The sequence below is a fragment of the Mesoplodon mirus genome (genome assembly GCF_964341445.2).
Source record: "Mesoplodon mirus genome assembly, chromosome: 3".
In the NCBI taxonomy this organism is placed as follows: Eukaryota; Metazoa; Chordata; class Mammalia; order Artiodactyla; family Ziphiidae; genus Mesoplodon; species Mesoplodon mirus.
The window spans coordinates 173593694-173607726 of NC_138978.1; the positions used below are offsets into that span (position 1 = coordinate 173593694).

Below are 14033 nucleotides of genomic sequence, written 5' to 3' on the forward strand. Positions count from 1 at the left end.
TAACCATGAGAGCATGAATTCAAGAGCACGTGCGTGAAGTGGGGTCACTTCCAGGTTGTTGGCCCTGATCATCTCTCCTCTAAAAGAGTCTGTTAGTCTAGTTCAGCACCTGAGTTTTTTGGGTCAAGGAAGCTATCAGGTGCCAATTCTGTGGCAGATCCAAATCTCAGGAGAATCCCTAAAACATATAAATCATCTAAATATTATGAAAATGATAAGTAAGTGATAACACTCTGTAGAAAGATACTATCATTTCTAGTCAGATATCCAAAATAAGGACAATATGCTGCAAGACATTTTGCATTCTCTAGGACCCACTCTCCCCACAAATCCTCCTTTCTCATTCATGTTGTACTACTGTGTAAAAAAAAAAAAATCTCCTTAGGTCTAGAATATACAAAATCCCTGCTTAGCACCTCAGTTTCCTCAGCTATAAAGCAGGCTAGGTAAAAGTGTATATAATTAGCCTAAATAGAAGATGCTAAATAATTATGATTTTTTGCAAGTGTCTAATATTTACCAAAAATATATGATTTCTTATTTAAACAAACAGACCTGGTAAGTGACATGGTGCATTTTACCAAAAGTTGATACTTAAATTTTATTTTCCATTATGACCTTAGTATTATTTTAAGCTATGTAAGTACAGAAAAAAACCAAGGACATATGTTTGCTTACATCATTAGAAAGCCATAAATTTACGAACTTAAAATAATTACAGACTCTGGCTCTCCACCCGGGGTTTTAGAAACCATCAACTTGATTTTCAAATTGTGCTATGCTTGCCAACCTTATCTGCATACATCAAGAGGTAATAATATTGTAAGGGACTCCCTCTGGGTATGGAAAGAAATGAAGCTAAGTTTTACTTGTCTAAAATATATACTAAGAATTTGAAGACTAATGTGTGGCAGGTAATGAGAAGATGTTTGATTAGTCTCTAAATACAAATATAAGCAAAGATTACTTCCTCTACATTTAAAAACAGGGTCACTGCAAAGTAAACATGTTGAACAAATATGACTAAATGAAGACACATATCTATCTTCATAGTTAAGAAAAGGCAGTTTCACTGAACTGCAAGCTACAATGTTCAGGAATTTTGCTTGTCCTCTGTTAGTCTTTACCCCTGTAGCAATTCTTATTGTAATTGCTTTTTAAAGTCTAAGTAGCTACACAGAACATCTTGGTTGTTTAATACACCTGTCATTTATTCAGTGCTTTCAATTTGAGACAAGTCCTTGGATTGATTGATTTTTTTCTAAATTCTGACAACAATTCTAGATAATCATAACCCCATTTTATAGATAAGGAAACTGAACCTTAAAGAGACACTAAGTAATCTGAATGATGAAGCAGCTAGTAAATGGTAAAACCAGAATATAAGTCATTCGGCTCTTAATCATTATGTAACATTGCCATTCTTTAATGGGAAATTAATCTTTTCACTTGACAGAAATGTCAGAATATTTTATAAATAGCAGAACATTGAGCATAAAAATACGTGATATGGGTTCTTCATGCTTGTGTAAGCTAGGATTTTAAAGATAAAATTTTATTCTCTGGAAGAAGACAGAACTCACAATGAGATATGATGGCACTGATTATAGAAATAGCTTTAGAGAAGTACGGAATGCAATATAGCTTAAAAGATTTACTTTATCTACTAAAAAATAAAATATATCCTTATGAACACATAATATGAAAAATGGAAAAGGTATATGAACGTATTAGCAATTTAATTCTCTACTGTAGTTATAATATTTGTTACTTGGTGTGATTTTTCATTTTTGAAATTGAGTTACTAAGTTTAGTAAAAGTCAGAGAAAAACATACTGTTCTCAGAAAGAGAACTTTATCACACTACCTTAATCCAGGGTCAAGAGAGAAGCAGAAAAACTGAACATTAAAAAAAACCCCAAACTGATAAAGGCCAGGATGTCTACAGGGCAATCTGACAACTAAATATAACTAACTTCATAAATAACCTGTTGGTCATTCTCAACATTCCTTTCTCTTGATCTGTAAACGGAGGACCAAGCCTTAGTGCTGAAGATACAGAGCAATGAGACATTCTATTCTCCACAGTTTGCTCAAAGAATGTAATACATGAAATTAGTTATAATTTAGAAAATTCTATGAGTTTATATGACTGAGACACCTTTAGAGGAAAAAACTGTCGAAAATGGAGAAACTCCTTTATGTGAGTTCAAACAAAGGCTTGTGAATTATACTCTTTATAGTTCATGTTAATTAGAAATTTACCAACCTATCACCAGGTCCTGCTCGATACCTTGCACCTGGGATCAGCACTGGGTCATCATCACTGTCATCTGTGTCCTGGAGAGCAGAGTCCCTGGCCAGTGTTTCCTCATGAGCCAAAGGCCCAATGGCTTCTGTTTGTGACTGAGGTTCGGGATTGCTGGTACCCTGACTGGTAGCACTTTCAGTGCTAGTTTGGTGTGAAGTTCCTGGTTCCTTGCCTTTTTCAGACAAAGTGGATTCTTCTGGAACCCCACAAGGGCTATCAAGATTGAAGTCATTCCTTTCTCCTGAACCGGAATCCAATGGCTCAAAAGTAAACTTATCTGATTGTGCTGTCAGAAAATAAGTAGCAACAATTGGTCATGTTGGCAACACTAATTATTTAATCTAACTTCAGAGCTGACACAGACAATCTCCAATATAAAGTTTAATCCCCCTATATGAAGAACAAAATTCCACAACACATCTATTTGGAAATGGTCTCTAGCTCTGGAGAGACTAATACAGATTAAGGCTTCTTATTTTCCTATGTGAAGGAATTATCTAAAAAGAACAAGACAGCTCACCTATATCTATACTGTTCTGAACTGTGCTTTCTGCAGACGTACCTCCCTGAAGTGTTGTCACATCCTCTGATGATTCTTCAGGAGCTTCTGGGAATTCAACCAAATTATCATTAAATCCTAATTTTTTTTTTTAGAAAAATAAACACCAATTTAATATTCAAGCTTTCCTATATGTAAGTAGTTCTTAACCCTTTTGGGGTCGTAGAAACTTTTGACACTCAGATAAAACCTCGCCCTGCCAGTGTAATGCAAATACTATGTATGTACCCACAAAACTGTAAAACGCTATCAGGAAGAGATGTGCAATTCTGCCCACTGCCTCTTCCTAAAGCCTATGTGTGGACCTTCATGAACTCTATGTGAAGAATCTCTGCTTTAGATTATCCCTCACAACTGACATTTCTCAATCTTGCTTTTCTTTCCTCTACACTTCAGAGAATCTAAACTTAAAACTGAGTATTTTTCTGCCCTTTTGTCATGCATTTGGTCTAATTTGAACTATCATGAACAAATAGTAAAGTTAGCCCCACCATAAATTCTGTTTGGCCATTGAAAATACTTATTTCTGGATTTAATTCCAAGACCCATGAAGGATCAGTCTTTTTTGTTCCTAATTGGACATTTGCTTACCAGACAGTCATCTTATATGTATTTTATTCTTGTTAGCTCTGTTATACTGAGGTATGTATTCATTTAATGAAAAACAATTCATTTATTCCTTCATTTATCAAGTATGTGCTGAAAATCTACTCTGTTCTAGGCTATACTAACACCTAAATTTCATTTGATGATCACATAAAAATATTCTAGTAAAGGGTTCTAAAAACATACTCTAAATGGCACTTCTTGTATGAAACAGGATTTACTCATAACCTGTTTAAATTTCATCCCTTTTTTCCCTCCATAAACAACCTATACTCTTTGAAAAAAATCAAGATAGGTACTCTGTATTTCACTGCTAGGTATAAAAATGGTAAAGATAATTCAAACCAACATTTATATCTAACGTACTGTCAGTACGATGACCATCTATCCTGGCCACTGTGTCCACAGAGGGGAACTGTGCTTTACTGTGACGCCCCATCTTAAATGTTTAAGGTCCTTATCTTTTGCATTTGTTATCTGTTTATCAACAGCAGTAACTGGACTATTGCGGCAAAAGTAACTGCTTAAAAACAAGAAACAAAACTGCAGCACTGAGGTATCAGAAAAATAGGCAAACATCCAACACTGGGTTTTGTCATGACAAAAACAAAATTAACATCTTACTTGCTTCATTCTCTCCTCCTAATGGTTGCACGGAGCTCTGTGGGACCAAGGATTCCTCCTGATCCTCAGATTTGCAGTGGCTCCCATTTCCTCTAGAACTTGAGGCAGTACTGCTCCTACCATCAAGACAAGATAAGTGATTCCCACCAAGAAGTTAATAAACGTGAACTTTTAGGATAATTTTTATATTTTACAACTAGAGAAGTTGATCAAAAAACTTGACTACAAATAAAATACAGGATTTATTATTTTAATAGTACTTGAAAAACATCACTTTAGAAAGTCTAGGTGGTTATTCTAATCCACTTTAATATTTAAAAAGAGATTTAAAAATATGAAAGGACCACTTCTTCACTGTTTTGATGCTTCTACAATCTGATATATATTTTTACAAGTCCCTCTATTGAATTTTAACTTAATTATATAATCTCTCTTCTTGTTCTCACTACAGATGGTTCACCACATTCAAATTCTTAATGATTTTACAGACTCTGACCATAGGTCCTTTTAGACTTTGTTGTTCTAGGCTACTTTTAAATTAACACTTGAAAAGAGGCCTGGAAATTTCTTTGGTTTTTGAACTGCCCTCTGTGGACCACTGCCAGTTCTAGATTGTTGTTCAAATATGGCAAGTGATTGAGCACCATGGTTTTGTAGAAGGATAATGTTTTCTCTTTTAGTTTTAATACCTACCTGATGATGATCCTAATTCTGTTAGAATTTTTAGCTAGAGCAGAATACCAGACCAATTTAAATAAATAATTTTCAATGAACATTCTGTGACAAATCATGACATATGTGTAAGAAGGGGACTGAGTGGGAAGGAAAATAGAGGAAAATGTATAACAATCTGACTAAGATTAAAATTAAATTCACAGAAATGCAACAATTTCTTAAATATAGTAAAGATGTGAACAAGAAAAAGAAACTGAACAGCTACAGTAACTTAAAAAACGTTAATTATAGACAAACAGCAGTGACTCAATAAACAATGCAAATTATCATGGAACTTTTGTCAAAATTTTATAAAAACCTTTTTAGGCTAATTGCAGAAGTCAATTTGATTTTTTTAAAAGGGCACCCATATAAAATATAGTTTTAAGAAAAATGTATATCTACATGGGTACGTGAGCAGAGAAAAATGTCAGAAAGGATATTCACCAATGTTAAATGTCATCTCAGTAGGATTACTGTGATTTTTTTTTCAATTTCTCTCTAGATTCTGATTCTTTTTTGAAATGAACACGTATTTCTTTTTAGCCAGAAAGAAATGCATAGCAATTTTGGTAAAGAGAAGCCAATGTGATATATAAATCTTTTTTTCCATTAAGAAAGCTATGATACAGGCTTAAATAAAATGCTCAATGTAGAATAGTTATGATAATTAAAACACTATGGCATTGATGTAGGAATACAGAGCCATTAGTGGAAAAGACAAAGTAATCAAGTAAATACATTTAGCATATGTTAATATGGCATTTTAAATCACAGATAAACGACTAGATTGCTCAATAAATGGTACTGGGACAAAGGAAAAGCCATGTAGAAAAATTGAGCTATAAGCTCTACATCATACTTTATGGTAAAATAAATTGTAAAAGGATTAAACATATATTTTTGATATAAAATCACAGAACTATAAGAGGAAAACAAGAAGAAACTTTTCCCCTAATCCTGGGAAGGACAAGGAGTATTAGCTCACAGGCTGAAACCATAAAGCGAAACTACCATAAGTAAACTGAAAGACAAACAACAAACTGGGAAAAATATCTGCAACAAATGAAAGACAAATGATATTACCCTCACTTAATTCTATAATATATAGCTCTTATAAATCAATAAGAAAAAGATAAACACCACAGTAAAAAACTGGGCAAAGGATTTGAAAGGCAATTTATAAAAGATGACAGTTGTAGCTAACAATTATTTAAAGCCTATCACGTGCTAAGTGCTATGTACTTTTTCTGCATGTTCTCATTAAATCTTCCCAACAAAGTCTGAAGTAGGTTCTATTAAACATGCCCTTTTTCAGATGAGAAAACTGATACTTAGAGAGGTTCAACAGCTAGTCAGGTTCAGAGCCCACACTCTTGGTCAGTGTGCTCTATTGCCTTACCTGGATCAAAGAAACTAAAATAAAAGCAAGACACCATGCTGGCATAGATGAAACAGACTGCATACTCTTTTGAATTTCTTTTTTACAATGAATACAGAATACTTTCATAATCAGAAAAAAGCTAATTACTTTTTTGATAAAGAAATAAGAGAATATAATTCATGGTCAGTTTTTAAAGAAGGAAAAGTAGCATTCAAAAGAAGAGTGGGACTAAAGATGTTTGGTTAAAAAATGTTCAGATGAGATTGTAAGATATCAGTCCCTTCCGTACAGAAACATGAGAATAGAAAAGACTTAAGAATAACTATGATAATCTTCTGTGATCTTAAATCATGTACTAAGAAAAAGGGCCATAGATATCATTATTTTAAAAAGTTGAGGTCAAACACTAGAGTTCCTAAGGAAATTCTATTAACTGTACCTTCAAATATATATATAGAATCCAATCTCTTCTGACTACCTCCACTGCTCCTATCCTGGTCCAAGACACCACTACCTCTCACCTTGCTTACTGCCAAAGCCTTTTAACTGGTCTCCCAGCTTCTACCTAAGGCCTATTCTCTACACAGCAACCAAAGATATGCTTATACTTTTAAAGACCCTTCTCACTTACCTGGCTGACCTTATCTGCTACTACTCTCTCCTTTGGTCACTCTACTCCAGCTACATTGTTTTTTTTTTTTAAAGATCCTTCAACATACTAAGACTGCTCCTGCTTCAGAGCCATTGTACTGGCTTTCTCTCTGCCTAGAATGCTCTTCCCCCAGATATATGCATGGCTCACTCCTTCTTACCCTTCAAATTGTCCAAATGTCATCTTCTCAATGATGCCTACCCTTTCCCTAGGTCTCCCAAACATCTTTACCTGTCTTATTTTCTTTCATAGCACTTAATACTATCAAACATATTATACAATTCACTTATTATGTTTATTGTCTGCCTCCCATACCTAGAATGTAAGCTCCAATAGGGCAGAGATATGTTTGTCTATTTTTTTCATTGATGCATTCCCAGTGTCTAGAACAGTCTTTGGAATGTAGAAAGGTATTCAACAATATGTGAAAATCCTATTTAATCCAAGAGTTTAATATTTAAAAACACACAGAAACACAAATGGAAACCAGTGAATTGGAATAAATATTATCATATATCAACATATAATTAATTATATATTAATAAACAATATATAACTATATTATATATTATTTATATGCAATATTATATATTATACTAATATAATATATAATAATATACAATTAAATATGTTAATATAATAATATATTAATCATATAGGATAATTAATATATTGGTTATTAAATGATTAATATAATCACCCTGTATTAATCACATATAATTATATTAATATATAATTAATTATATATTAAGAAAGATTGTATTATCTATATATTAATTTATATAATAATAGTAATAAATTCAAATACAAAATTTTGGGTGCTGTCTCTCACACACAGGCAATGGGACAGTGGCAAAGAATTCAAGAAGCTCACATAACTAGATTTTTTAAAATGTAAGATTGAACTAGATTAAATGAGCAATAAATATAATCAGAAATGTCATTAAAAAGAATCTATACAACTATTAAATAAAGTTCAAACTCACCAGTAATAAATTAAATAAAAATAAAAATTATTTAAAAATCAAATATATGTTACAAATAAATGAATATATTGAACATTGGTCTGGAGACAGCAAAACATGTACTTTCATATGCTGCTGGGAGAAATGTAATAACAGATTATCCTTTTAAAAATAATTCTATAATATCTTTCAATCTAGATATAGTTTATTTCTGGAAAAATATCCCAAATCAATAACCTTAAAGGTAGGAAAAAGCTTGTAAACAAGGATATTCATTATAATTTTATTTGGTAAAAATAAATAAATTCACTGCCTAATTAAAGGGAAATGGTTAAGTAAAACTATGGTACATCCACTTGATGGAATCTATTATACAGCTGATAAAATACTACTTATGAAAACTAAGTAGTATTGTGGGAATATTTCCTATAAAGTTAACTCAAATAAATGCAGGGGAGAACTGAATATAGTAGGTATGATTAAAATCATGTTTTAAAACTCAAACCAAAAATATATACGTATATATACACATACACATACCTTTTACATAGGACCAAGACTGCAAAAAGCTCCAAAATGTTAGGTTTATTAATTTTTGCACTGGTGGTCTATTGGTGATTGATTATTTTTATCTTTTGCATTTTCTATCAGAAGAAATATCCCAGGACCAGCAATATTAGTATCACCTGGGAAGTTTGTAGAAATGCAAATTCTCTGACTCCATCTCAAACTCTGAGAGTGGGGTCTAGTAATCTGTGTTTTAACAAGCTCTCCAAGTGATCCTGAAGCACACTAAAGTTTGAGAACCAATGTATTATTGCAAAACAAAGATGATGAAGTGCTAAAAATAATATCTAATACAATCCTACAAAATGGCTAAGAACATCTTCACAAAAATATTAACTTACCATTCATCTGTAAAGTTCAGTTTTATTGTGCTTGTAGTTGTTCCTTCTGTGCTGTAGTGCAAACTTAAAACTGGTTCACCTGTCCCTGGTTTGGGGCTCAGCTTTTCATTATTGTTATCTGAAAATTGTGTTTAAAACATTTGAAAAAGGTCTCTGAAACCAATAAAAAGATGACATTTCCTAAAATTTATAAAACTTAAATTAGGTTGTCCTTGTCATAACTCTTTCTCACATCTGTATGGTTCTCACTTAAAGTTCAAAGCAAGTGTTATAGAAACACTCTATATTTCAAAAGTGGCATTGCATCATTTTCTAGCTTTGTGTACATGACTCCCTTTGATTCAGATGAAAATCACACACATTTGAGAACCATATTTAGTTTTTAGGGAATCAAAGAATATTAACATGCAATGACATACTTTATAAACTTGGTACTTTTATTTAATGGAACGTTCAGGATCTTTTTCTTCAGTTGCTAGAGCATCAAGAATAACTATCATTGGCTCCTTCAGAAACACTGAGAAGTAAGATGCAAGGGCTCCAAAAGAAGTTGTTTAGTAAAAACTTTGCTGCAATTAAATGCTATCAAATTCTTTCTGTTCTTCCAAATTCATAGACTTATAATCTAGGGAGGGATTACAGCCTGTACACTATTGGGAAGGAGGTGGGAGAAGAAACTTTATTGTGCTCTGTTATTTTCTAAACCTCTATGTTATAAGATCATACATTTCGGTATAATTCCATCCTCTTCTGCTGACTAATCTTGCAAGAACTTTGTTTTCTAAATTATGGAAAGGCAATTCTACCTTATGAGTCTACAGGTGATAATCATAATATACATCCATCTCAACATATAAAATCTTTGTAAAATGGTAAATAAAAATCAAGAAACTCTACAGAAATGGATACAAACCACTTTGAAGTCACCTCTCCCCTCCCCCGCAAAAGGAGTACATGGATATTCAAAGACAAATTTGAACAGGGCTTTAAATTTTTTTTCTTTTTATGATGAATAACAGCTTGGGGGAACATTAAAATATATAGGGAATAAAAACTGCTATATAATCAAACATGTAACATTTCTGCCAGTCGCTTGCAGAAAGGAAACGCTTCTGTGTCATAATTGTTTTCTCGATAAAGAAACTCTTCTGTGTCCTGTTTTCTTGATACAAGTTCAAGGACTTGATATAACAGTACTAAAAATAAGCTTTCTGTCTTGAAAACAGTATCAACAAAAGCATTAACAACTTAAAGAAATCAAAATTACTTAGGATTTTTGGTTATTAGGTCCACTTTATATTGCAATGAAGGACATCTCTTTTTGCATTCCTCTTGAAGACGGTGGAGCACTTACTAAAAGAGAATCTGAAACTCTGCTCTAGCTCTTATCCTGTGAGAGGACAATTAACAAGACTTAAAAATACAGAACTGTAGCAGAAAGGAAAAAGGATTCTCCCCAAGAGATGAGAAGCCAAGCTGATAAAACTCAGGATTATCAATTCTTATGTCTTCACTTCTAACTCCTGAGAAATCCTCTCCTATAACATTAATTGCTATTTGAAAATAAAAGTATGAATCAATTATAAAGCTGGCCTACCAAATGATAAATTCACTTTGTTTCTGTACTACTTTTCTTATGATTATGTCCTTGATATAAACAGCTGCTGGAAAAAAAATTAACAATCCATTACGACTTTCAAAGATTCAATATTACATTCAATGTTTTAGAGGACGTATTTTACCAAATGGCATTCTGATAAAATAACCGAATTAACATATCTTTAACTTACATAAAACTATCAAGAACGGGACTTTTTTTTTTTTTGCCGCGCCGCATGATTTGTGGGATCTTAGTTCTCCAACCGGGGACTGAACCTGATCCCTCGGCAGTGAATGCCAGAGTCCTAACCACTCAACCACCAAGGAATTCCTGAACGGGACTTTTAAAATATCTGTCCTATCCTTGACAATCTTTGAAAAATTTGCTGTCAGTCATGTGTCCACATACAGTTTTCCCTTATTCTTTAGTTATGTTGCTAAAATTTTGGTCCCACTGCTGCCAAAACCACAGTCATCCTTAGGGATCTGGAATTGGTGAAGATAGCTGAAAGACTGAATGAATGATCAAGGAAACTAAGAGGTAGAGCTGGGGCTACTTCTTTCATTATCTCTCACAACATTTTGTAAAGTGCTTTGCTATTATTTTTCTTTTAAAGTAGAGAAGAAATGGTGGGGGGGAAAGCAGGTGTGAGAGAATTGTAGGATTAAATTTCATAGATCTACCTTGGTTATGGGAGCATAAGTTTTAAGAAGCCGTTTAACAGCTGAAACTAACAAACACAACACTGTATATCAACTATAGTCCAACAAAAATTTTAAAAAAGAAGCCATTTAAATGCTGTATCAAAACTTCCTTTTTGAGTAAAATTAGAGGCAGCTATAGATATTTGCATGCTATGACTAAAGGAATATAGTAGACAAATAGCTAGCTGTTAAGAGGTCAAAGTGGTGTAGAAAATACCTACCAGCCTCCAAGAGCACCCCCAACCTCCAAAAGCAAGAAGCTTCCCGAGATGATCAATGTTAATTCAAACCTTCTTCCTAGGTTATCTACTACCAAGTTATTATTTAATCTCTCTGGAATATAGTAAAAATCATGTAAAGCACAGTAGTAGTACTCATTTAATTTATAAAATGACTATAGTTGACAGAATTTGTTCATTTAAGTTGTCAATGAAGTCATCAGCCTGGAGTAAAATTGGCGCATCACATTATTTCTGTTAGCTACAAATACTTCAGACTCCTAGTCTAGTTATCTCCTTGTAGACTGCATATAAATAATGTCTCTGGCAGAAACACTATGCAGTGTAGAACGTGGTTTCTTCAACTGAGGCATTAATGGAAGTATATATCCGAGGTTTAAAAATCCATTTCCGGGCTTCCCTGGTGGCGCAGTGGTTGAGAGTCCGCCTGCCGGTGCAGGGGACACGGGTTCGTGCCCCGATCCCGGAGGATCCCGCATGCCGCGGAGCGGCTGGGCCCGCGAGCCATGGCCGCGGAGCCTGTGTGTCCGGAGCCTGTGCTCCGCAATGGGAGGGGCCACAGCAGTGAGAGGCCCGCGTACAGCAAAAAAAAAAAAAAAAAAAAAAAAAAAATCCATTTCCTAGCCTTGTTCCATTCTACTCTTCCTAGTTTAATATTCTCTTCTTGATCATATACAACCTATCAAATTGAATTTTCTCGGAAATGTAGATCACTGGTTTACTAGTAAATTAATTAACAAATTGTTTCTGATAAAGTGCATATTTTAAGCTAAAAAGGTCTACAAAAAATCTACTTTAAAGAACTAAAAAATAAATTTATTATTACTTTATTTGAAGAAATATTTGTAACCATTTTAATTTTCCATAACTTGCTCTGTGTGTTAAAAGTTGAATTAGCAAACACATTCTAAAAACTGTATTATTCAAAGCCTTACTTATATAATGCACAGAAATATATTAATATTACTGAAATATTTTGCTTAACAAGTAGAGATTTTAATTTAACAGCCTTAGGGTTTAGAACTTCACCAAACCCAATGACTTTATGTAGAACGCACCATCATAACAGTAACTAAAATTTCTTGAACATTACTATGTCCCAGGATATATATGTATCCTTTGTTAAATCTCTGTATCACATATTTTAATCTCCATTTTATAGATGATGAAACTGATGATAATGAGCTAGATTCTTTTTGTCTAGTAACCTAAGTTTCTTTCTATATGAAGTTCCTACTTACTATACTGTCTTGGAAATAATTTGAATACTCAGTAGAAAATAAGATTCCTTAAATAAATATTTTAATTAAGAAATATCAACTGCTGGTACTGTTATTTCTCAGAAGTGATGTATAATTCATATCAGCAACTTTAACTGATAAAAGTTCTGGTAGTCCAAACTGTCACTTTGGTATCAGAGTATTGGAAAACTACACTGTATCTTTTCCAGGGCACTGAAAGACTGAACTATTTCTTCTCACTCTAAAAACATTATAGGAGAATAAAATTAATTGTGGTGCACTCAGCACAAGGACAGTGTAGTGGGGGGAAAAATCACTTTTAACTTGTTCAACACTGCTAAGATGGCCATATATATTGCTTTGTAGTTTAATTATTAAAAACAAATAATGATGTTAGTAGCTTAGAGCGGTCTCTATCCAGGCAAACGACCACCCATTAAAATACATGCTTTAGGGCTTCCCTGGTGGTGCAGTGGTTGAGTCCACCTGCCGATGCAGGGGACACGGGTTCGTGCTCCGGTCCGGGAAGATCCCACATGCCGCGGAGCGGCTGGGCCCGTGAGCCATGGCCGCTGGGCCTGCGCGTCCGGAGCCTGTGCCCCGCAACGGGAGAGGCCACAACAGCGAGAGGCCCGCGTACCGCAAAAAAAAAAAAAAAAAAAATACATGCTTTAGCAAGCACAGTCATAACCACATAAAAATCAAGACAATATACTGTAAAAGACTTCATTTTTTGGAGTTAGAAGTGAATAGTCAGTAACATGAGATTCTGGGAAGCAAATTTAAGAGATCCTTTCCCAAAAGAGCCCTTTCAGATTAATGCGTTGCCTCAGAAAAAAATCTCAGAATGGGCTGGAATACAATTTGAAAGCAACTTCTTTGAACTTTAATTAGGTATCTTTCAAGCTTTGATTCACAATAAGAACCACAAATAAACTTCTTTTTTTTGGTTAACACACGTTTTCAAACCATTCAATCTGTGCATTTCAACTATGAAATTAATCATTTGTGGTTCTCAAAAAACATGCTGAAAGTAGTGTAAAATATGCTATCTTGGTAACTAGGTTTGTATATCATCTAAATATTGATATGGATATTTGGTCTTTTAGCTAAGATAGCCCTGGAGACCCATCCTATTGTAAATTTAAACAAAGTTATCAAAATGATGATAATTAAGTAGCATATGGCCACAATAATTTGTTTAGAACCACTATGCCCAACATTTTCTCTGCTGCTGGGTCACTATTCTAACTGTACAATCATCCATTAAGCACCTACGGTAGCTTAGATATCCTGTGGATCATATAGAAATAATATATTCTTTGCCTCAGGGATTTTCTATTGCACAATGAACTTGTCAATATTTTTCCTTCTATTTTGCCAAATGTTTAAAATAAAAATCAATCTAAAAGGAAACAAGGGCTTCCCTGGTGGCGCAGTGGTTGAGAGTCCGCCTGCCGATGCAGGGGACACGGGTTCGTGCCCCGGTCTGGGAAGATCCCACGTGCCGTGGAGCGGCTAGGCCC

At 33.9% G+C, this 14033-nt stretch overlaps 1 protein-coding gene across 7 annotated transcripts in view; it reads right to left on the reverse strand.

Annotated features, from left to right (window-relative positions):
• Positions 1-14033, reverse strand: part of DCAF6 (DDB1 and CUL4 associated factor 6) — a 165587-nt gene that overhangs the window by 41837 nt on the left and 109717 nt on the right. For 3 of the 7 annotated variants that reach the window (XM_082614240.1, XM_082614238.1, XM_082614234.1), the window contains 4 exons: positions 8724-8841; positions 4101-4216; positions 2832-2918; positions 2270-2597 (listed from right to left, as the gene is read on the reverse strand). In XM_082614240.1, the coding sequence (XP_082470366.1) occupies positions 2270-2597; positions 2832-2918; positions 4101-4216; positions 8724-8841 (649 nt within the window). Of the gene's footprint in view, positions 1-2269; positions 2598-2831; positions 2949-4100; positions 4217-8723; positions 8842-14033 lie in introns of all 7 variants that reach the window. The other 4 variants (XM_082614239.1, XM_082614237.1, XM_082614235.1 and 1 more) reach the window with 3 other exon arrangements.